Below are 22,598 nucleotides of genomic sequence, written 5' to 3'. Positions count from 1 at the left end.
TTAGAGTTCAGAAGACTTACCTGGAAGGAGAAGGGCTTGCAGAAGCTTGTCGGAGGACTCAGACGCCTTCGAAGGCACGCGGGGGCAGAAGCTCCTCGCAGGAACTCAGACGCTCTCAAAGGACGCTCAAGGAAGAGAGAGAGGAGAGAAAGGGAGAGGAAGAGAGAGAAAAAGATCAGAAAATGTCGCCCAACGCGGAGGAGCTCTCGACTTATAGCCAAGCAAATCCACTGTAGCTACAGTTCCGGTCACTGCAACCGTTTGGTGTCGGTCCCGTTCTTTCTGAATAAAAAAAAATGAAATGAAAAATGAAAAATGAAAATGGGTAGGGTTTATTGGGTCAATCCGGCCCAATTCAAGACTTCTTGGATGATCCGATTTCACCAAAAAAATAATAAAACACAGAAAAATCAAAAAAATGATAAATAGAAAATTTTTCCAAAAAAAAAAATATATGAGTGGAGTGATGTAAAATTTGAAGTGTTCAAAATTGTTTTTCATTTGCATGATAAAGGAAATTTTCAGGTTCATTGGGCCTCATTACCATGTTAGCCTTCTTTGAACCCAATTCTTTCTGAAATATAAATTTGAGTGAAGAATTATTTCGGCATGTTTGTAATTTCACATCACCATTTTGTTTGATTTTTATTCCTTCTTCTTCTACATTTTGAATAAATCAAAAATATTGAAAAAAAAGAGGAACAATGCTCGAGCCCATTAGGCCCACTGGCCTTCGTGGTTTTTCTCTCGAGTATACTTCTTTTGGAAATATGTCAAAAATATTTTGTTTTCACATTTTTGCTGTTGAATGATGTTTTGTACATTTGTTCAAATTGTCTTGTGTGATTTTCGTTGAATTTGTAGTAAAAGAAAAAAAAGAAAAAAATCTGAGAATGAAAGATGAACAGTTTTTGAGCCCATTAGGCCCTTTCGGCATATGTGGTTTCTCTTGAACCAGTGCATCTGAATTTCTGAAAAATAAAAAATGCATGTTTATGTAGATTTTGTGTTTTCAATTCAAATTTTTCCCTTTTCATTTGTGAGGATAAGTATTTGTGCAATAAAAATAAAGTTAAGGAATTCTGACCCTTGTCTAAAGATTTTGTCATGGTTGTAAAAGGAATAGTGTTGGGCCCATTGAGTCTAGTTGTGTTGCAAAATTTTCTTTAGTTCAAATTTGTGAAATCCTCTCATAGCAAAAAATTAAAAAAAATGATTTTTCTTTTAGCTTGTTCCATAAACTTTGAAAAATGCAAAAAAAAATGTGTTTTCTTTGTCATTTCTTCTTGTGACAAGTTCACACGGCTTAGGTCATCTGATCCATTGGGTCAATGTGCCTGGTAAGTCCAACTTCCTTCTATGTTATTTCTCCTCAAGGCCGATCCGATCTGGATTTTCCCGTGTCAGAAGGTAAAAAAAAAAAAAAAAAACATTTTTATTTTTTTCAAACGTTTTCCTAAATCAAATTTTTCTCATATCAATTCTTTGCATTGTCCATAAAAGCCTAGTTCCTACACTGGCCCATAAAAGCCCAGTTCCTACACTGGCCCAAAAGCCCAGTTCTCACACTGGCCCTCTAAGCCCAGTTCCTACACTGGCCCCTTAAGCCCAGCTCACACTGGCCACCTAAGCCCAGCTCACACTGGCCCCCTAAGCCCAGCTCACTGGCCCCCTAAGCCCAGCTCTCACTGGCCCTAAAAGCCCAGTTTTCACACTGCCCCCCAAGCCCAGTTTCCATACTGGCCCGTTAAGCCCAGTTTTCACACTGGCGAATATTTTTCAAATCACAAGTTTCAAAAATTCTCAAAATTCAAAAGCCCAGCTCACACTGGCCCGTAAGCCCAGTTCTCACACTGGCCCTCTAAGCCCAGCTCACACTGGCCCCTTAAGCCCAGCTCACACTGGCCACCTAAGCCCAGCTCACACTAGCCCTCCAAGCCCAGCTCACACTGGCCCCCCTAAGCCCAGCTCACACTGGCCCCCTAAGCCCAGCTCACACTGGCCCCCAAAAGCCCAGTTCTCTCACTGGCCCCCTAAGCCCAGCTCACACTGGCCCTCTAAGCCCAGTTCTCACACTGGCCCCCAAGCCCAGTTTTCATACTGGCCACCATACGTAATTTTCTCTTAAAACAAAAAAAAAAACATGTTTTTCAACTAGTATCATCATTTTCATTTTACTTTTCTTCATGCATAAAACCAAAAAATACGCAAAAATTGAGTCATTTGTTTTCGATGCAAATCATCCATTTTATGAGATTTCAAAAAATATATATAATGGATGTCATAATCTCCTGGAGTCAAATGATCAAATCGCATATTCTTAAGAGATATTTGTGTGTGCATTGCTTGAAAGCATCATCCTTTAGCCTTCGCTATACCAAGAGATTGGCCCAATCATGTTCTTGAGCCCAAATAATAAATACCAAGTTTTACACTGGGGCAGATTTTCCATTACCTCCACTGCTTTCATTTGGGAGATCCTAGAATCCGTTAAAAAAAATGAAAAAAGAATGAAAAATGACTCTGTTGAGATCATTTAGTCTTTGTCTCCTAATTAATCTTTTGAAAATGAAACAACCAATATTTGAAATGACGTGTGGCCATTTTTCTTCATCCAAAAAAAAAAAAAAAAAAAAAAACAAAAATATATCCTTTGATACCCAATTTGAGCCAATAAGAAATTTCTTTTCAAAATTTTACCCAAACAGAGGTTACAATCATGGTAGAAATCAACTCAAATTGCAGGAAGAACACACTTATTGATCAAATGAAGCGAACTCCTCAAAAGTGAAGCAAAAATACAAAGAATCACAAAAGTGATGGCAAGCAAAGAATGAAATTTGAGAAAAGGGCAAAGTAGTCAAAACAGTTTTGACGAATAACTGATACAAAGCGCAGATGGTAACCCTTGTTTTTCAAAAAAAAAATACCTACAAAAATTTATTTGAGCCTTTGTATCCTTTCTTTCAATACCCTTAGCCCAAGCCACATTACAAGCCCAATAAAAGCCCACACAGATTGAATATTGGTTGCTTAAATTTTCATAAAGCTTAATTTTGAGACAAGACAAAAATGACCAACAATGCAAAAAAAAAAATGACAAAAAAATGATGAAAAAAAATGTCCTCGGATGAAGGGAACTCCCTATTGATCAAATTTATACAAAGGAAAATCGAACCATTTGGGGCAATCTTTTCAAGCCAATCCTTTTCATATCCATCACAAATTCCTGAACACATTCAAATCCCATTCAAACTCTTCCCCCGGGTCCCAAACTTGGGGCAACTTTGTTTGTCTCAAATTTGTTTCATCTGTATACTCAAAGTTCGTACCAGGACCGAGGCATCCCTTGTTGGGCCTCTCAGTTTTTGTCCGCACCAAAATTCATAGATCCACCCTCAAAACAGGGGCAGACGCTTTGGGGCTTTGTATGATTTTGAGTCCATCTTATCATTCGTAAACCCAAAGTGGGGGGGAAACTTCTTTTGGAACCTCGCTTAATTGACTCATGCCCAAAACCAAGGCGTGACTTTCATATGCTTCAGCTCATTCAGAGTATTGAGCAATTTTGTTAAATCTCAAATTTTTTCATCTGAATATTCAAAGTTCATACAAAGACTGAGGCATCCCTTGTTGGGCCTTGCATGATCTTGGTTCGCCCCGAACTTCAAAAGTCTAAAACCACCAAAATTGGGGCAATTTGCAAATCCCACATGATATTCTCACTCCCCGGGTTCGTGACTTATTCCCTCACAATTCACAGATACATTTATCCATGGAAATACTTTTACCATGCTCCAAACTGGAGCAGCTTCTGGGTATCTACTACCTCACATTGGCCTTTGTAGCCGTTTTAAGGAGTAAGAGGCCCAAGTAGCCATCCCGGTACTCTCCAAATCCTTCCAATCATCCTCCACATATTTTTTCCAACCCCTGATATCAGGCATGTACACACTAGTATCTCGTCAAGAAATGCGTAGCACACAAGTTTCATTTTGCACAGTTGACTTTAGGATTGGTCATCCATTGAAGGAAATTGGAAGTCTAGATCGTCATAAATTTGATGATTTCAAAGAAAGCAAATTGACTCAAAAAAAAAATGTCATAGTTTCATAATCTTCCAATACATCATGTACATATTTTCATCAACTTTGAATTTGCCTCCATGTATATTCATCAAATTTTTCTTCCTTCAAAAAAGACAAAAAAAAAATGCATCAAAGTTTTCCTCTCTAATTTCAAAATTTCATCAAATTTTTCTTCTTCAAAAAGACATAAAAAATCAACATGCATCAAACTTTTCTTCTCCAAATTTCAAAATTTACATCAACCAAGTTTCTCTTGCATATCAAGATTTCAAATCCTTGTACAAAAATGCAGCACCTTGTTTTTAATTTCAACCTTATGCAAAATTTTCAAAAAAAAAAAATCAATCAAAATCAAAATCAAAAAAGGTTCTCAAAATTTCAACAAATTCAAAAATTTCAATTTTCAAAACAATCAACCAATTTTACTTTTTGCCATTGGTATCTCGGCCCTCTGTAAGACAATGGTCGAGCCCAATTTTGCTTTTTTTCCATTGGTATCTCGGCCCTCTGTAAGACAATGGTCGAGCCCAATTTTGCTTTCTGTCATTGGTATCTCGGCCCTCTGTAAGACAATGGTCGAGCCCAATTTTGCTTTCTGTCATTGGTATCTCGGCCCTCTGTAAGACAATGGTCGAGCCCAATTTTGCTTTCTGTCATTGGTATCTCGGCCCTCTGTAAGACAATGGTCGAGCCCATTTTTGCTTTTTGCCATTGGTATCTCGGCCCTCTGTAAGACAATGGTCGAGCCCATTTTTATTTTTTTCAAATGACCCTCTGCATGGCAATGGTCAGTACATATTTTTAATTTTCTCAAATGACCCTCTGCATGGCAATGGTCAAACCAATCAAAGTCAGGTTTCCCATTCATTTAATCTTGTTCATTTTATTTATGCACTCAAAAAAAAAAAAAATAAAAAAATAAATAAAAAATAAATAAAAAATAAATAAAAAATAAATAAAAAATAAAAAATAAAAATTTTTAATTAAAAAAAAAAAAAAGAAGAAGAAGAGAAGGGCAAAACAAATTTTGTTCCTCGTTCATTTCATCTGTAGCGTTGGTACACCCTCCGAGGTTGTCACACTTCAATCCTCAGCTTTGTTTGTTTGTTTTATTCTCTGTTTGTTTCTTGTGTATTTTGAAATCCAGACGAAATTAATATTTCTATCTTTACTTAACTTTTACTCTGATAATATGAAAACTTTGTTTATCATATGATCTAGTAAAATCTAAGTAAAGAGGGGCAGCTGTCAACACTCAATTTCGTCCGGGTTGATTAAATAATATTTATTTTCACCAACAAAAGAAATAAATATCAAAAATAAAAAAAGGTATATAATAACAAAAATTAAAAAAATAAAATAGCAAAAAATAAATAATATAAAAAAAAAAGGGTATCAGACGTTCGTCCTCTTTGATCTCGCGTTCGTCCTTCCCCACTGTTGTGACCGTTCGTCCTGTTGCTGTGGCCGCTCGTCCAAACAGTTCAACCGTGAGCAATCGGCGTTCGTCTTTTCTCAGCCCAAGCGCTCGTCCTGATCCTTCCAATTTCGAAACGCTCGTCCTCGCCTTTATGCGAACATTCGTTTCAAGCCGTTCGTCCTCTTCCCTGACTGACCGTTCGGTTTCTTCAACTGTGCAACCGTCCGTCCCAAGCGACATCTAGCGCTCCAATTGCTGAACGTTCGCCCTATACCGTTCGTTCATCATCGCCTCAGCTTTAGGACGAGCGTTCGCGTTCGTTCTCGAGGATCGTTCGTCCTCTGCCTATTGCGAACGTTCGTCCTCATCTTAAAGCGTTCGTCCCGGTATTCAAGCTTGCGAGCGTTTGTCCTCTTTGATCAACCGTTCGTCCCCAACTGAGCGCGTTCGTCCTCTGCATGGCTCGACCGTTCGTCCTCTATTGACGCTCGTCCTGATCGTTCCACTCGACCGTCTCGAGATTTTATCCAGACGTTCGGTCACTAACGTATTAGTGACGTTCGCTCTTGATGAGATTTGACATTTTGAACGGTCGGCCGTTTAGTCTTATTAACGTCCGATTGAGCGTTCGTCACAGATCAGAGGCTTCCGTGTGAACATTTGGTAGAAGCGTTCGGTCGTGTAATTTGGACGAACGTTCGTTTGTATTGACCGAGCGTCCAAAAAGTTGATGGCTGCGTTTTAAATTTGTCTGAGCGTCACAGCAAAGATTCCCACCTTCAGTTGCTGCCACTGTCCGCCATTAGCCGTCTGAAGAGCCACTCACAGTAGGGGTTTCTGGCAGCGTTTTAAATTAAAAAAAGGGGAACCAGAGAATCATTTTTGCTGGCACCTGAGTCTGCCTCCCATTCATCTTGCTCCCACTTACCTTCAACACCCTGGCTTCCACTCAACACCAAGGCGGCAGAACAATTGTTGGGCACATGGTGAAGCAGACACGCGGCCAGTAGGAGAAACCACTTACAGTATGGGTCTTTGGAATTTAAAAAGAGGAGAATAAATCCGCTGGAGGTCCACCTGAGTTGGTCTCCCACGAGCCCCCATCTGACACCTGTACAGATTCATGATAGCATCTGTAAAGCCTGCGACGCCACTACAGCATTCATCCACTACCTGAGCCACCAGCTGAACCTCACCACTGGAGGACCATCACTAAAAAAAAAAAGGAATCCCCTAACAAAACCGTCTCCATCACCTTCATCTTCTTCATTTTTCATCTCCAACGTCCATTGCCTCGAACCCATCATCTATCTCTGAACCAAAAAAAACTCCTCACTCGTTACCAACCACAGCGAAACCAGACACGGCCATCACTCACTATAGGGGGATCCTCACCGAAAAAAAACCAGACAGAAGCTCCAGCTTCATCACTGATATTCCCCTCGAACAAACATAGCAACTCCAGCTCCATCGCACTCATCTTCATCCAGTAAGCCTTCATCCAACATTAAAAACGCTTTACAACATCCCAGCAGGGAACATCCAACGGCTAGAGGAGTGCCTGGAAGAGGTGTTGCCAGCAGCACGTTACACCGGCACTTCCAACGACTGAGAGACCACTACAATACTCCGCATTCAGAGGGAGGAGCACCTTATCGAAAGAGGAAAGCCAGCCACGAAGAGGACCCAGGGCTTAACAAAGATAAACCAAGCTTCAAGAGTTGTTTGGAGAGGCACCAGGACTGCATCCAGCTGCCCCTGGAACGTATACTACCAGCTGCCAATATTCAGGGAAGAACATGGTCATTCTTACAAGGTAGAAGACGCAAGTTGAGTTTAGTCTGCAAGCCACCTATAAAGCATACGTTCGCCGCCAGCCGGCTGGTCCAGCAAATGGTCCAACAGCTTGGAGTGTCACGGGAATGAGATGGAAGAAGCAGAGAAGGATGCAGCACTACGCAGTACTTCGGCAGAACGTAAAGGAGGTTCAGTTTGAGGATTTTCGGTTCAACCTCAACTAACACAACTGCAAGGAGGGTAGGAAATGGTTATAGTAGTAAGTTCAGCAGGCCACGTTTCAGAAAGTGGCACAGTGGAGAGCTGAATCATTATCACGGCTGGAGCAATGGCAGCAGACAAGTTACGTCCTAGCATTGAATAGTAGAGAAGGAGGACGGCAGAGCTCCCAGAGGTAAGTACGCCGTACTCAATCCTGTAGGCATAGTCATGTAAGCTTGCTGCATTATTTCATTTTTATGCTTGAGGTCGCTTTGTTTGGTCATGTATGGTGGTAGGGGTCTTCCCCTTTCTCCATTCTACATTCTTCCCGAAAACATTCATCATCTTTTCCTAGGCACCACTGCGCATTAGAGCTCTAAAAGTGTTAATCTGTGTCGTAACCACCGAGCCTCACGGGCTCTCCCTTTCTTCTCACGTCCACTACCTATCTTCACCCATCTTCATCATATTCCCATCTAACCCTACACCACAGTGACAGTCACCGTAAGCAACCCCCGAAACCACTTTCTTCACTGTGCCATGCGACAACAGCGCCTCCACAATCAATGTAACAGTCACCACCGCAGCTCACTTCCCTCCGCATGCCATCACCTTCTCAACCCCGCTACCACCGTGAAACCCGTTCATCATTATCACCAAACTCCTTAACTACCGTGACTCCAATCTACTTGTCAACCATTACTTCCCAGCCATCACCACTGCTGCTCTCTCAATCTCACTAGCGCCAGCTGTCCTCATTACCCTATCAAAACCTCCGTTTGGTTCCTCTATCGGACAAGCTTTTTTTTTTATTATCTTCAACGTCTCCGCCACGACCAGAACAACCACCAAAGCGCATGCAATCCTTCCATCCGCGCCATCCGCATCCCAGGCTTTCCTTCACCTCATGAGAGCACTTCCATTCTCGGATCATCGTACCTCTCAAGCTTGCACCGAACACCTCCATCACGCGAGGACAGAAGAGAAGGAGAGAAACCAGAAGCAACTTGCGGCGGTCTGCTTGGAGGAGGCGGCGGCCAGAACTGCTCCGACGGGCGTGAACGGCATCGCCGGCAGCGGTCCTGGTAGCGCTTGACATCGCCGGCGAAGCTTCGGACGAGGTAGGTGTCTCAGGAGTCTCTCGTTCAGAGGATAAAATGGAATGCTGATACTGAGTTGAACTTGGGGGGACCCCTAACGCTTCTTTCTGAATAAACATTTCGGGCCGAGTCCCCTTGGCACCCTCATTTTTCACCTGCACACCCCATATTTCACTCACGCACCCCCTGTCAAAAAAAAAAGATGATAAAAAACAAAGTTTTCTCTTTGTAACCCCTTGTACAGTAATCCTCACCCCTTTGTTTTATTTAGTAAGCTTATTTGTGGTATTTTATATAAAAATTATAAAAATTGTAAATAATAAAAAATATATATAAAACGTTAAAAAACATTTAATGTAATAAATCGGTATGAGTACTCGTGCGATCGTACGCATCAGCCTAGTACTTATTGCCCAAATATAAATAAATAAAAAGTCGTGTGAGTGCTCATGCGATCGTACGCATCAGCCTAGTACTCATTACGCAAAACAATAAAAAGAGAAAGTCGTGTGAGTGCTCGTGCGATCGTACGCATCAGCCTAGTACTCATTACGCAAAACAATAAAAAGAGAAAGCCGTGTGAGTGCTCGTGCGATCGTACGCATCAGCCTAGTACTCATTACGCAAAACAATAAAAAGAGAAAGCCGTGTGAGTGCTCGTGCGATCGTACGCATCAGCCTAGTACTCATTACGCAAAAAATATAAATATTACAACAAAAATACCAAAAAATATAAATCCTCAAAAACTAAAAACATCTACTTTTCGAACACCCAACAATATCGCCTTGCAGAACTACGTGATCCTTGATTCTCCATCTAAAGTGGAGATACGTAGGAGCAAGGCCAGTCCTTGTAGGGCTCACTCTCCCAAAAATCCAAATCGTTTTCCAAACAATTTCTCAAACAATTTTCCAAACAAATTTTCAAACAAGTTTCTCAAACAGTTTCTAAAAGAACTACGTAACCCTGATTTCTCATTTTGAATGAGAATACGTAGGAGCAAGGACAATCCTTGTCGGGCCCAAAAAACTAAAAAAAATATTGTTTGTTTCTTTCAAGTTTTATTTTAAGGGAAAGTTAAACACTTTGAAAACCACATCCACATTCGCGCATTTAGTTAAAGGTACTGCCTTAGGGCAGGCTTTGTAGGGTGCTAATACCTTCCCTACACGTAACCGACTCCCGAACCAAGAATCTGGTTCAATTTGACCATGCCTTATCATTTTATGGTTTTTCCGTAGTTTTCCAGAATAAACTATGGTGGCGACTCCAAAATCTCTTTTCAATATATTTATTCTTTTATTGGATCGTCGTCCCGTCGCGATTCCGGTTGTGACACAATCAATTTTCATTCCAGTTCATTTCTCATCATGCAATCTCATAGTTTGATGCGTTCATATCAACATCAACTCTCACCTTTCATACAATCCATATCATGTAAATTCATGTATTTCATTCCCAATCATAAATCAGTGAACGTTCATACAATTCAATCTCATCAAACATCATGCATTATACTCATGCAGTCAATTAACGAACGTTCATACAAAACACAACATACGAATTAAATCAGATAAGCTTCCCTTACCTCTAGTGTGAACGTACGTCCTTCAGAATAAATCTCACTTCACGGACTTAAGATTTCTTCTACTCTCAACGCTCAACCACTCTTCCAAACTAAACCAAATAGTAAGAAACCAAGATAACTTAGACTACACCCTCGAATGAAACCAAAACGTGGTTTGCATGTAACAAAAGAGCGAATGACTAAGGGGAGAATACTTACCAGTTCAAACTGGAAATTCAATCAGATCAAGATGAAGCTTGAGGCGCCGGAAATGCTTCCACGGTGCCTGAACGGTGATCGGAGTAGATGAAACAGGTGTTTTCTTAGAGAGAAGGTTAAGAAAACGCAGAGAGAAGGAGGAGATAAAGGTTCTCTTCAGAAATCGGAAAAAGGGGTTGCGTGCAGAGAGTGAAGCGTTTTTCTGAGAAATTTCAGTTTTGCTTCCAACGCCGAACGAACGTCCTCTCTTCGACGGACACGTGCTTTCCACTATCGATTCCCGACTCCCCTTGGCATGACACCTGGCGTTCGTTAATGAAATGTCACATTCTCCGAGTGACACGCGGACTGCACTACGCTCGTCACTCTAGACTCCATGCAGCGTGACACCTGGCGTCCGTTGGTGAAGTGTCTCGCTCTGCGGTCGCCACGTGTGTTGCTGAGGTGTTTCGCTCTCCGGCTGCCACGCGTACTTGTACGTTATTTTCCAGGGTCTGACATTGAGACTTTAGCAAGTGTACCAAATTGTTTCAAGTAATAAAACCGGCAAGACCGGATATCGTTTCCCAAGAGACTCGTGTCACCAAACAATCGTATAATTTCCAACTAACTTAGACTAAAGAATGCTTCATAATTTAGGTTTTTTTGTGCAATTAAAGTAAACATGCAAAGTAAATGATAAAAGTGATCTTTGATACTCAAACACTTGGAAATGATAAGATTTGAAATGATATGGAATGGTATTGTCGGGGGTATGATTTCACCTACTTCACTCTTATGTAAAGAAAATCACTTCCTCTTCATTAATATGCCAATGTCAATATACTAAATTACTCAAATCCAATCCCTTGGTAGAGAGAGCCTACACTTCTTTATTAGGCTCCCATCCCTTGGAAGACCTAACAATTATTTCCGCATTAAGATTTGAGATTTAAGACAACCAAAAGTCTAGTTCTATCCCTAGATACTATTTCCTTTAGGTGTTTAATCCAAGTCCAGATTTACCTAACATTTCCCAATATCAAGCAAACCCTAAAATCGTGTCATGAGTAGCTACTTCACAACAAGCATTAAGAAAAGGAATTAAACACTCACAATCAATGGAAGATGCATATATTCATTCAAAACAAAGTAGTTTACATAAGATTTTAGTGGCTACATCAATCCCCCAACAACAATGAAACTAGCTCTCCATGAGCTTACAACAATGGTGGAAATGGAAGAAGAAAGAAGACCCAAGGAAGAAGATGCACTGTTTCCACAGCTCCTAGCTCACCTCCAAGTGCTCCAAATGAGAGAAAACGCGTCTGGGTGTCAAAAGATGTCAAGCTCTTCGCGCCTCTGAGTTAAACAAGGCAAATCTGCCATGTCAGCAAAGTTGGCGCTCAAGCCCCCAGAAAGAGGGGGGCTCAGGCGCACGACAGTCCTGATGCACTGGCGCTCAAGCCCCCATAGACCAGGGGCGCCCGGGCTAGCTTCAACAGAATTTTGGTTCTTCATTTTTGTTGTTTTTCTTGCTTTCCTTGCTTTCCAATGTCTTCATTTGATGCATAGACTTCTTCCAACTACTTTAAGCACATGAAAGCATGGATTAGTGATCAAAATATCTCATTAAAGCTTAAGGTGCAACCACTTAACAAACTAAAAGAAAACTAGGATTTACAAGGCAAGTTAAGGAAGGGTTGACATTTTCTCTTAATTCATTACTGAATTCATGGTAAAATATGTCATTATCATTAGTGAAGGTAGATAAATTATTCTTCCCAGTGTACTTTGTAGTTATGGATATTGAGAAAAATGTTAAAGTACCTCTCATTCTAGGAAGACCTTTCATGAAGACAGTCAAGATCAACATATATGTTGACAATGGCAAGTTAAAAACATGTGTCTAGGATGATGAAGTCAATTTTAATGTGTTTGAAGTCGTGAAGCATCCTAATGACAAAAGGATTGATTCATAATTTATACTATATAAGGTATGTTGGAAAATTAAAGGAAAAGTTCCAATGATTGACCCCCTAGAAAAAGTTGTGACAAATCAACTTGAAGGGTGGATTGATAAAGAGGGTGAGATCATTAAAAAGTGTTTGGAAGATATGGATCAGGGCACAAAAAAATGTTTTTCTTGAAGAAAATGGTGGTAAACCTATGATCCTCAACAATCCCTTTATAAAAGGAAAATAATCAAGACTAGTCAATCTCTTATAACTAATAAAAATGTAATAGAATATACCTTGTTAATGTTTTAGTCCCTCAACTTTGAAGTGAAATTGAAATTCGTCATTGTTCGAAACTTTGATACATTTTGGTCCCTAAACTTTAAAAATGAAATCCCAAACTTTAAAAAGGAATTGATATTGTGCTTTTATCCGAATTACATTATGTTTTTTTAATGTATCAAACGCATTTTATGCTAGTATTTGAGTTGTTTACACCGTTTGACATGTTTTCACTTTAATGTATGCTAAAAACACTTTGATACGTAAAAATATTTAATATGATTAGGTTAAAAATACTACATCCACTCATTTTTAAAGTTAAATGACTAAAATGTATTAAAGTTTTAGATAAAAATATAATTCAATTAGGGTCAAAGTTAAGGTATTAAGAAAATACTTATATACGTAATTATCTACGGATAAAATTCACTAGTAAATAGATACTTTAAACGGATACTCGTGAATAAAAAACAATTTAATATCTGTTTATAAACAAATTGGACATGAATATTATACTACTCATACCCACAAATATCTATTACTTATTAAAAATTAAAATAAAAAATTAATTTATATTTAATTAAATTTATATATTTATACTTTTTTTTTAATTTTATTTTAGACTTTATTCTAAAAGTATATAAATTATCTTTTTTAAAATATTTATGAATATCCACAAGTTTTAAAATTGAAAAATATACGGATATCCAACACAGTATCCCACCCAGTCTCATTTCTATGCGTAGGGAGAAATACTTAGAATGTAGAAAAGTACGAAAATAAAGTGCATGATGAGTACCCAAAAATGATTGTGCTGAATTCATTGAAATTGCTTCCTAGATAAGAGAACTCCATGCCTGTCACGGACCTCTTTTGCCTCCCACTTAGACCTTCTACAGTACCACCACTTCACCTTTTCACATCATTACTATTTATTATTAAGTTTTGTTAACACCCTTCTATCATTATTCTATGTACACTTAAAATAATAAGTATTTGTGGAAAAATAATTAGGTCAAAAACATTGAAGAATGATAAATATTTACTCAATAAGATTTCTGTCTCTTCTATTTTTTTTATATAGACTTTGGTTATTATTATCATTACGATTTTTGTCTTACATACCTTAAAAACTATCATTTTGATAATTTTTTAATTTTGTAAAATATTTGGACTAGAATTCTGAGAAAATAGGAGATTAAAATTACAATCAATAACTAAAAAGAAATTCGAAGTTATAATTTAACCAAAGTTTTAAGTAAAACTTCTCCTTTTACAATTATAGGATTTGTACATTTGGATTGAATAAAGAATTAAGAGGAATGCTGATAACACTTTTTAAGGTTTTCTAAAATTTATTAAAAGCTACAAATTCCTTTATTAATTTTAGATTTCAATGAATTCAAACTAATAATATTTAAAATGTAATGACAGCATTAATGTTCAATTAATAATTTTTGTTCAAGTTTAAAGACACTTAAAATTCATATGTGTGAGATCTCGGTAAATTAAAAACGTAATTAAGGGTCAAATCAGCATTTATTACGCTGCTGAATCACCTGGCTGCTTCCATGAATGCGCCGCGTCACACACCAGTGCATTAAAAACGCACCAAACTCTGCATGCACACACGCCACTTGTCACGTTGGAAGCTTCCGTTTCAGAGTTTGGTATGCAGGTGTCCGTTTGGGAGACGTTCGTTCAAACGAATGTGAGTTAAACAAAATCAGATTTTCGAAAACTCTTCCACTCACCTGCATCACTCACCTTCTTTCTCTGTAACCAAACCTTTCATCTTCTCCAACTTCTCTCTGAAACCAGTCACCTTCCCTCTACTGCAACTCCTCATTTTCTTCTCCGATTTCAATTTCAGAACCATAGGAACGTTTCTGGAGACACGAACGTTAGTCTGGACCGAACAGAATTTGATTCTAAGCTGGTAAGTTTCTTCCTCTAGTAGTTCGTCCATTAGGGTTTCATTATAAACCATGTCTTCAGTTCATGCATGGACTGTTTCTGAGCAATCTCTGATTTTGGTGTTTAGATAAAGGGTTAGATTTAGTAGAAGGAACTTAAGTGGCTGTTGCGCATAGAAGAGCTGTAGTTGAACGTGTGGAAGTCATATTTTAGGGCGTACACTGCTATCCAGGTAAGGGAAGCTTATATGTTTAATTTATACTTGCATGTTGTGTAATCTGGATTGCATGTATGAAAAGTATGAAGTTTGAGCTGTTAGGGACGTTTACTGATATCTGGTATGAATTCTGGTTTTGATTGATCTGTCATGAACGAGCACTGCTTGTATGTATTGAATACGTTGTGGACTTTGATTGAAATGCATGTTGATTTGATTACGTATGAATGGAGTATGGTTATTGTATAGTTGGAATGATTAAAATGATGAGATCTATATGATGATGATATTTAAGGTGAATTAAATCTGGAATGAAAGTTATAAAGTTTATAAATTTGAAATCTGGAAGAATTTTCTAAGGTTGAGAAATCTGAAATTTTATTCATCCCCTTTGATAAATGACGCTCGTCACTGTACGGTCTTAAACCGTTCGGTTTCCCCTTAAAATAACATAGAATGGGATTCCTTCATTTGGAAAGAATTATGCTCGTGAACGAGCGTCCCCATTTGAATGTTTGAACGTTCGGCCTAATGTCGAGCGTTCGTCTTTGATAGCGTTCGGCCTTATGTCGAGCGTTCGTCTTTGATAGCGTTCGGCCTTATGTCGAGCGTTCGTCTTTGATAGCGTTCGGCCTTATGTCGAGCGTTCGTCTTTGATAGCGTTCGGCCTTATGTTGAGCGTTCGTCTTTGATAGTGTTCGGCCTTATGTCGAGCGTTTGTCTTTGATAGCGTTCGGCCTTATGTCGAGCGTTCGTTTTTAATAGCGTTCGGCCTCATGTCGAACGTTCGTACTAAATATCGTTCGGCCTCATGTCGAACGTTCGTCCTTATTATTAATTCCTTAACGAACGTAAATAGCGTTCGTCCAAATATTTCAATATTCATTCTCTTACGTTCGTTCAAATACTGACATCAGTTCAGTATATACCAAATTTTACAAATAAAATTTCTAAGTCTTATTGAGTATTCTTCTTATATTGAATCTGGTCCAAGGTAATCATTTTGAAATCTTCTAAGTACCAATACACTTCAAATTGAGTCAGTGCATTTAACTGGTCAAACAGAGAGTCACGTCTGTCCGTCCAGTACTATATTTGAACGTTCGTCCTATTTCTTCAAAGGACTGAACGTTCGTTCTCTTGTACTCTTAAAGTTAAAGATGAAATTGATTATGAATTATGATAAATTACAGTGCGAACAATATAAGAAGCGAAGTTATGATGTTGGTATTTGAACGAGCGTTCCAAGGAGGAACGACTCTGATTTTTATATTGAATATTAAATTTGGTAAAGTATGACTGTGGATGAGTTAAGACTCGCTGTCCATCCTGATGTTCCGTGAATACTATCTTCATGTAGAGGAAGTATGTCATGTGTGGGAACGGCAGGAGGTCCTTAGTCCATAAGTTAACATGGGCGACGTAAGAACGGACTTACCTCGAGTGGCAGCTGTTTGGTGTATCCCAGTTACTACATCACTCGGGTGCAAGGACGCTTGTAACTACACAGATTCATACAGTCCGGACGGTCGGTCTAGTATTGGTATATTCATGTGTTGATTGATGTTATATGTATATGTGCTGAACGTGTGTTTGTTTGAATAGAAATGTTGAAGTATGAATTTAAATATTATAAGCTTACCCTTGCGTTTCCATTGTGTTGTCCACTGTCCATGTACGTTCGTCTTGTCTTGCAATGATCATCCGTGTGGATGTGAGCAGATGGTGGAGCATCTCTTGAAGAAATGCTGGAAGAAGAAAATTTGGAAGATGCAAATCTGGTTGAGGTAGAAGTCAAGGCCGAGCCTTAGAGCGCTCGTTAGAGTAGTGATGTAAATGGTAGAATAGTTGGACGTGCGGTTAAATGTTTTGTAAAACCGTTCGTCCTGTTTATCACTGAATTATATTTTGAGCGTACGTTCTTCTGTACTGACGCCGTTCGGCTTCTTTTTAACCTGTGTTAATGCAAAGACTGTTTATGTTACTGTTAATTGTAATTAATTCTGAATTATAGTAATTACTGTATTTTGGGATGTTACATTAGTGGTATCAGAGCAGTTTTGTTCTCTTAAAGGACGCAGAGGCAGTTGATGGAGATACTTGCAGCAACTAGAGGTGCGTCTGGAGCATCCTCTTCAAACGCTGCTCAACCAAATGCTGAATGGAGCTTGGAGAGTTTCCTCCAACACCATCCGGCTAAGTTCAGTGGGAAGGGTCTCCCAGATGAAGCAGATCAATGGTTAAGGGATATAGAGAAAATTTTCAATGCCAAGATATGCCCAGACGAGAATAGATTAGCGTACGCGGAGTATCTGTTGACGGGAGAAGCAAGTCATTGGTGGACGAGCGCGAGAGCCATTCTCGCAGACGCACAACAGCCGGTCACTTGGGGAGTGTTTAGGGCTAAGTTTTATGAAGAATATTTTCCGGACAGCGTTCGGTTTGCGAAGGAGGTGGAATTTCTACAACTAGTTCAAGGGGGTATGTCTGTTTCCGAATACACCAATAAGTTCAAGCACCTCGTCAGATTCAATACCATGGCCACGAGTGAAGTGTGGCAGTGTAGAAAGTTTGAAAACGGATTGCGAAGCGACTTGAAAGTATTGATATCCAGTTTGTGTATCCGAACGTTCCCTGCTATGGTTGAGAGAGCCAAGGTCTTGGAGAGGAACATGGCAGAAGCGGAACGTCAGAAGAGGTCGCAACAAGTGAGTAGAGGACCAATCGTGTCCAGGGGAGGAGCTGTACAGAGGAGACCTCCTTACGCTCGTCCAAATCAGTCTTCTCAGACGAGCGGATCTCAAGCAGTAGTTCCTGTCGGACAGTCTGGGCAGGGAGGTGTCGTTTGTTTCCGGTGTGGAGGGCCACATTATAGGTCTTCATGCCCTCAGTTGGTGGGAGTCAAGCACTGTAATAGTTGTGGTAGAAACGGACATTCGGATCATGAGTGCAATATGAGTGGGCATGCGGTGATGAGGCCACCCAATGCTGGAAGGAATCAGGCGAGAGGTGATCGAGCCCAAGCTACTGGACGGGTATATGCAATCACTGGAGCGGAGGCAGCGAGCTCAGGTACGCTTGTCACTGGTACTTGCCTAGTTCATGGAATACCTTGCTGTGTGTTATTTGATTCTGGGGCGACACACTCCTTCATCTCGAAGGCATGTGTTGAAAAGCTGGGGATTGTGGAGAGAGATATGCAGTTCGACTTGGTGGTATCAACACCAGCGGCTGGAGAGCTTAGGACATCTACCGTGTGCATTAGATGTCCTATTGTGGTTGAGGGGCATAGCTATAAGGTGAACTTAATTTGTTTACCTTTGAAGGACTTGGAAATCATTCTAGGGATGGATTGGTTGGCTGCCAACCACATTCTCATAGATTGTGGTAATAAGGAGTTAGTATTTCCGGACGAAGATGAAGAATGCGTAGGTGTGACGCTCGGTCAATTGAAAGAAGATATTATGGAGGGCGCGTCTTGCTTCTTGATCATGACACATGAAGACCGAGAGAGTGCGGATGAGAATTTTGAGTGTTCGTCCAATAAGTGCACTGAAGGACGAACGGTTGTGGACGAATTCCAGGATGTCTTTCCAGAAGAGATCCTTGGACTACCTCCTGTGCGTGAGGTTGAATTCACCATTGATCTGGTGACCACAGCAGCCCCTATATCTGTTCAACCGTACCGTATGGCGCCTGCAGAGTTGGTTGAACTCAAAAAGCAGATTGAGGAACTAATGGAGAAGCAATTCATAAGACCGAGCGTGTCACCATGGGGAGCGCCTGTGCTCTTAGTAAAGAAGAAGGATGGCAACTCTCGGTTATGTATAGACTACAGGCAATTGAACAAGCTGACCATCAAGAACAAATACCCGTTGCCAAGGATTGATGACTTGTTGGATCAACTGCATGGGGCAACGGTGTTCTCTAAGATTGATTTGCGTTCGGGATATCACCAAATCAGGGTGAAGGAGGACGACATCCAGAAGACTGCTTTCAGGTCGCGTTATGGACACTACGAGTATGTAGTGATGCCTTTTGGAGTAACAAACGCTCCTGCAGTGTTCATGGATTATATGAACCGCATTTTCCGACCGTATCTGGATAAGTTCGTGGTCGTTTTTATAGATGATATTCTCATCTACTCTAAGACACAAGCCGAACATGAAGAACACTTGAGGGCAGTGCTGAGCGTGTTGAGGGAAAAGGAGTTGTATGCCAAACTGTCCAAGTGTGAATTCTGGATGAAGGAGGTGCAATTTCTGGGTCATATTGTGTCCGCTGGAGGGATCTCGGTAGATCCAGCAAAGGTACGAGCGGTTAGAGATTGGGAACGTCCGCGTTCAGTTACGGAGGTGAGAAGCTTCGTTGGTCTTGCGGGCTACTATAGGCGTTTCATTGAAGGGTTTTCTAAGATAGTAACACCGCTGACGCAGCTTACAAGGAAAGACCAGCCGTTCGCTTGGACTGACTTGTGCGAGGAACGTTTCCAAGAGTTGAAAGTGAAGTTGACGAGTGCTCCTGTACTAGTCATTCCGGACACGTCCAAGCCCTTTGAAGTGTACTGCGACGCTTCTCATCAAGGGTTGGGTTGTGTGCTCATGCAAGAGAGACGAGCGGTAGCGTACGCGTCTCGTCAGTTGAAGATTCACGAACGCAACTATCCAACGCACGACCTGGAATTGGCTGCGGTCGTTTTTGCACTGAAGATTTGGAGGCACTACTTATACGGATCTACATTCCAAGTCTACAGTGATCACAAGAGCCTCAAATATTTGTTTGATCAGAAGGAGCTGAATATGAGGCAAAGACGTTGGTTAGAATTCTTGAAGGACTACGAATTTGAGTTGCTCTATCATCCCGGGAAGGCCAATGTAGTGGCGGACGCTCTAAGCAGGAAGTCAGTGCATGTCTCGGTTATGATGGTGAAAGAGTTAAGTTTAGTGGAGAGTTTCAGAGATCTAAGGTTACAGTTCGAATTAGAACCGAACAGCATCAAGTTCTGTAACCTTAGAATATCCAGCAATGTATATGATCGTATCAGGATGAAGCAACGCGAGGACGAGGACCTGGTGAAGATTTTAAGAACGCTCGGTTCGGATCAAGCAAAGAATTCAATACGGGGACGGACGGCCTATTACGATACATGGATAGGACGTGCGTTCCTAATGATGGCGAGCTGAAGCGGATCATATTGGAGGAAGCGCATCATAGCCGTCTTAGCATACATCCCGGTATGACTAAGATGTATAAGGATCTTAGGCAGTCGTTCTGGTGGTCTGGAATGAAGAGTGATGTCGCTCGTTTTGTGGCATCCTGTTTAACTTGTCAGCGTGCTAAGGCCGAACACCAAAGACCAGGTGGATTACTTCAACAATTGGAGATTCCTGAATGGAAGTGGGACAGCATTTCCATGGACTTTGTGACTCATCTACCACGAACGGTTAGGAATCATGACTCAATCTGGGTGATCGTGGACAGACTAACGAAGAGTGCCCATTTCCTTCCTGTGAACTTGAAGATGTCAATGACCAACCTAGCCAAGTTGTATATCCAAGAGATCGTTCGCTTACATGGAGTACCGTCGAGCATCATTTCCGATCGAGACACAAGGTTCACTTCGCGGTTTTGGCAGTCCCTTCAAAGCGAGCTCGGTAGTAAGTTGCAAATGAGTTCGGCATATCACCCTCAGACGGGCGGTCAGTCTGAACGGACCATCCAGATGTTAGAAGATTTACTGAGGACGTGCGTCCTAGATCATGTAGGCGCATGGGATGAGATCCTGCCGCTAGTGGAGTTCACGTATAACAACAGTTTCCAGGCGAGTATTGGAATGGCGCCGTTTGAAGCACTCTATGGGAGGAAATGTCGAACGCCACTTTGTTGGTTCAAGGAAGGAGAGCACGTACTGACTGGACCTGAGCTTATCCAGCAAACGACCGAGAAAGTCAAGCAAATCCAAGAGAGGTTGAAGACGTCTTTGAGCAGACAGAAGTCGTACGCAGATAAGAGGATAAGACCGTTGGAATTCGCTGCAGGAGACCATGTGTTCCTTCGACTCAATCCAATTACTGGTGTAGGACGAGCCGTTCGTCCAAAGAAGCTGTCTCCCAAATTCATTGGGCCGTACCAGATCCTGAGGAAGATCGGACCAGTAGCATACGAGCTTGCATTGCCGCCCCAGCTATCCAACCTTCATCCCGTTTTCCACGTCTCTCAACTTCGGAAATATATAGCAAATCCATCACATGTACTGGAGTTAGAAGACATTCAGCTACGCTCCGATCGAACATTAGAATTGCATCCAGTTCGTGTAGAAGATAGCCGCACCAAGTACTACAAGGGCAAGGAAGTCCGCTTGGTGAAGATGGTGTGGGACGCTAAGACGGGTGATTCAACGTGGGAAGTTGAGAGCGCCATGAAGGACTTGTACCCAACTCTGTTTCTGGGTGAGTCTTTAATTTTCGAGGTCGAAAATTTTTGTAGATAGGTGGAATGTGAGATCTCGGTAAATTAAAAACGTAATTAAGGGTCAAATCAGCATTTATTACGCTGCTGAATCACCTGGCTGCTTCCATGAATGCGCCGCGTCACACACCAGTGCATTAAAAACGCACCAAACTCTGCATGCACACACGCCACTTGTCACGTTGGAAGCTTCCGTTTCAGAGTTTGGTATGCAGGTGTCCGTTTGGGAGACGTTCGTTCAAACGAATGTGAGTTAAACAAAATCAGATTTTCGAAAACCCTTCCACTCACCTGCATCACTCACCTTCTTTCTCTGAAACCAAACCTTTCATCTTCTCCAACTTCTCTCTGAAACCAGTCACCTTCCCTCTACTGCAACTCCTCATTTTCTTCTCCGATTTCAATTTCAGAACCATAGGAACGTTTCTGGAGACACGAACGTTAGTCTGGACCGAACAGAATTTGATTCTAAGCTGGTAAGTTTCTTCCTCTAGTAGTTCGTCCATTAGGGTTTCATTCTAAACCATGTCTTCAGTTCATGCATGGACTGTTTCTGAGCAATCTCTGATTTTGGTGTTTAGATAAAGGGTTAGATTTAGTAGAAGGAACTTAAGTGGCTGTTGCGCATAGAAGAGCTGTAGTTGAACGTGTGGAAGTCATATTTTAGGGCGTACACTGCTATCCAAGTAAGGGAAGCTTATATGTTTAATTTATACTTGCATGTTGTGTAATCTGGATTGCATGTATGAAAAGTATGAAGTTTGAGCTGTTAGGGACGTTTACTGATATCTGGTATGAATTCTGGTTTTGATTGATCTGTCATGAACGAGCACTGCTTGTATGTATTGAATACGTTGTGGACTTTGATTGAAATGCATGTTGATTTGATTACGTATGAATGGAGTATGGTTATTGTATAGTTGGAATGATTAAAATGATGAGATCTATATGATGATGATATTTAAGGTGAATTAAATCTGGAATGAAAGTTATAAAGTTTATAAATTTGAAATCTGGAAGAATTTTCTAAGGTTGAGAAATCTGAAATTTTATTCATCCCCTTTGATAAATGACGCTCGTCACTGTACGGTCTTAAACCGTTCGGTTTCCCCTTAAAATAACATAGAATGGGATTCCTTCATTTGGAAAGAATTATGCTCGTGAACGAGCGTCCCCATTTGAATGTTTGAACGTTCGGCCTAATGTCGAGCGTTCGTCTTTGATAGCGTTCGGCCTTATGTCGAGCGTTCGTCTTTGATAGCGTTCGGCCTTATGTCGAGCGTTCGTCTTTGATAGCGTTCGGACTTATGTCGAGCGTTCGTCTTTGATAGCGTTCGGCCTTATGTTGAGCGTTCGTCTTTGATAGTGTTCGGCCTTATGTCGA

General features: G+C 40.8%; 1 protein-coding gene across 1 annotated transcript; it reads left to right on the top strand.

Annotated features, from left to right (window-relative positions):
* Nucleotides 1-16,836: 16,836 nt before the first annotated feature.
* Nucleotides 16,837-18,374, top strand: LOC128193709 (uncharacterized). Its single transcript, XM_052867790.1, has 2 exons — nucleotides 16,837-18,178; nucleotides 18,331-18,374. The coding sequence occupies exons 1-2, from the start codon at nucleotides 16,837-16,839 to the stop codon at nucleotides 18,372-18,374; spliced, it is 1,386 nt and encodes a 461-aa protein (XP_052723750.1).
* Nucleotides 18,375-22,598: the final 4,224 nt, after the last annotated feature.

Source organism: Vigna angularis, chromosome 8 (genome assembly GCF_016808095.1).
Source record: "Vigna angularis cultivar LongXiaoDou No.4 chromosome 8, ASM1680809v1, whole genome shotgun sequence".
NCBI classification, from domain to species: Eukaryota; Viridiplantae; Streptophyta; class Magnoliopsida; order Fabales; family Fabaceae; genus Vigna; species Vigna angularis.
The sequence above is the reverse complement of the archived record's forward strand: the minus strand, read 5'-3'. Positions and strand labels throughout refer to the sequence as shown.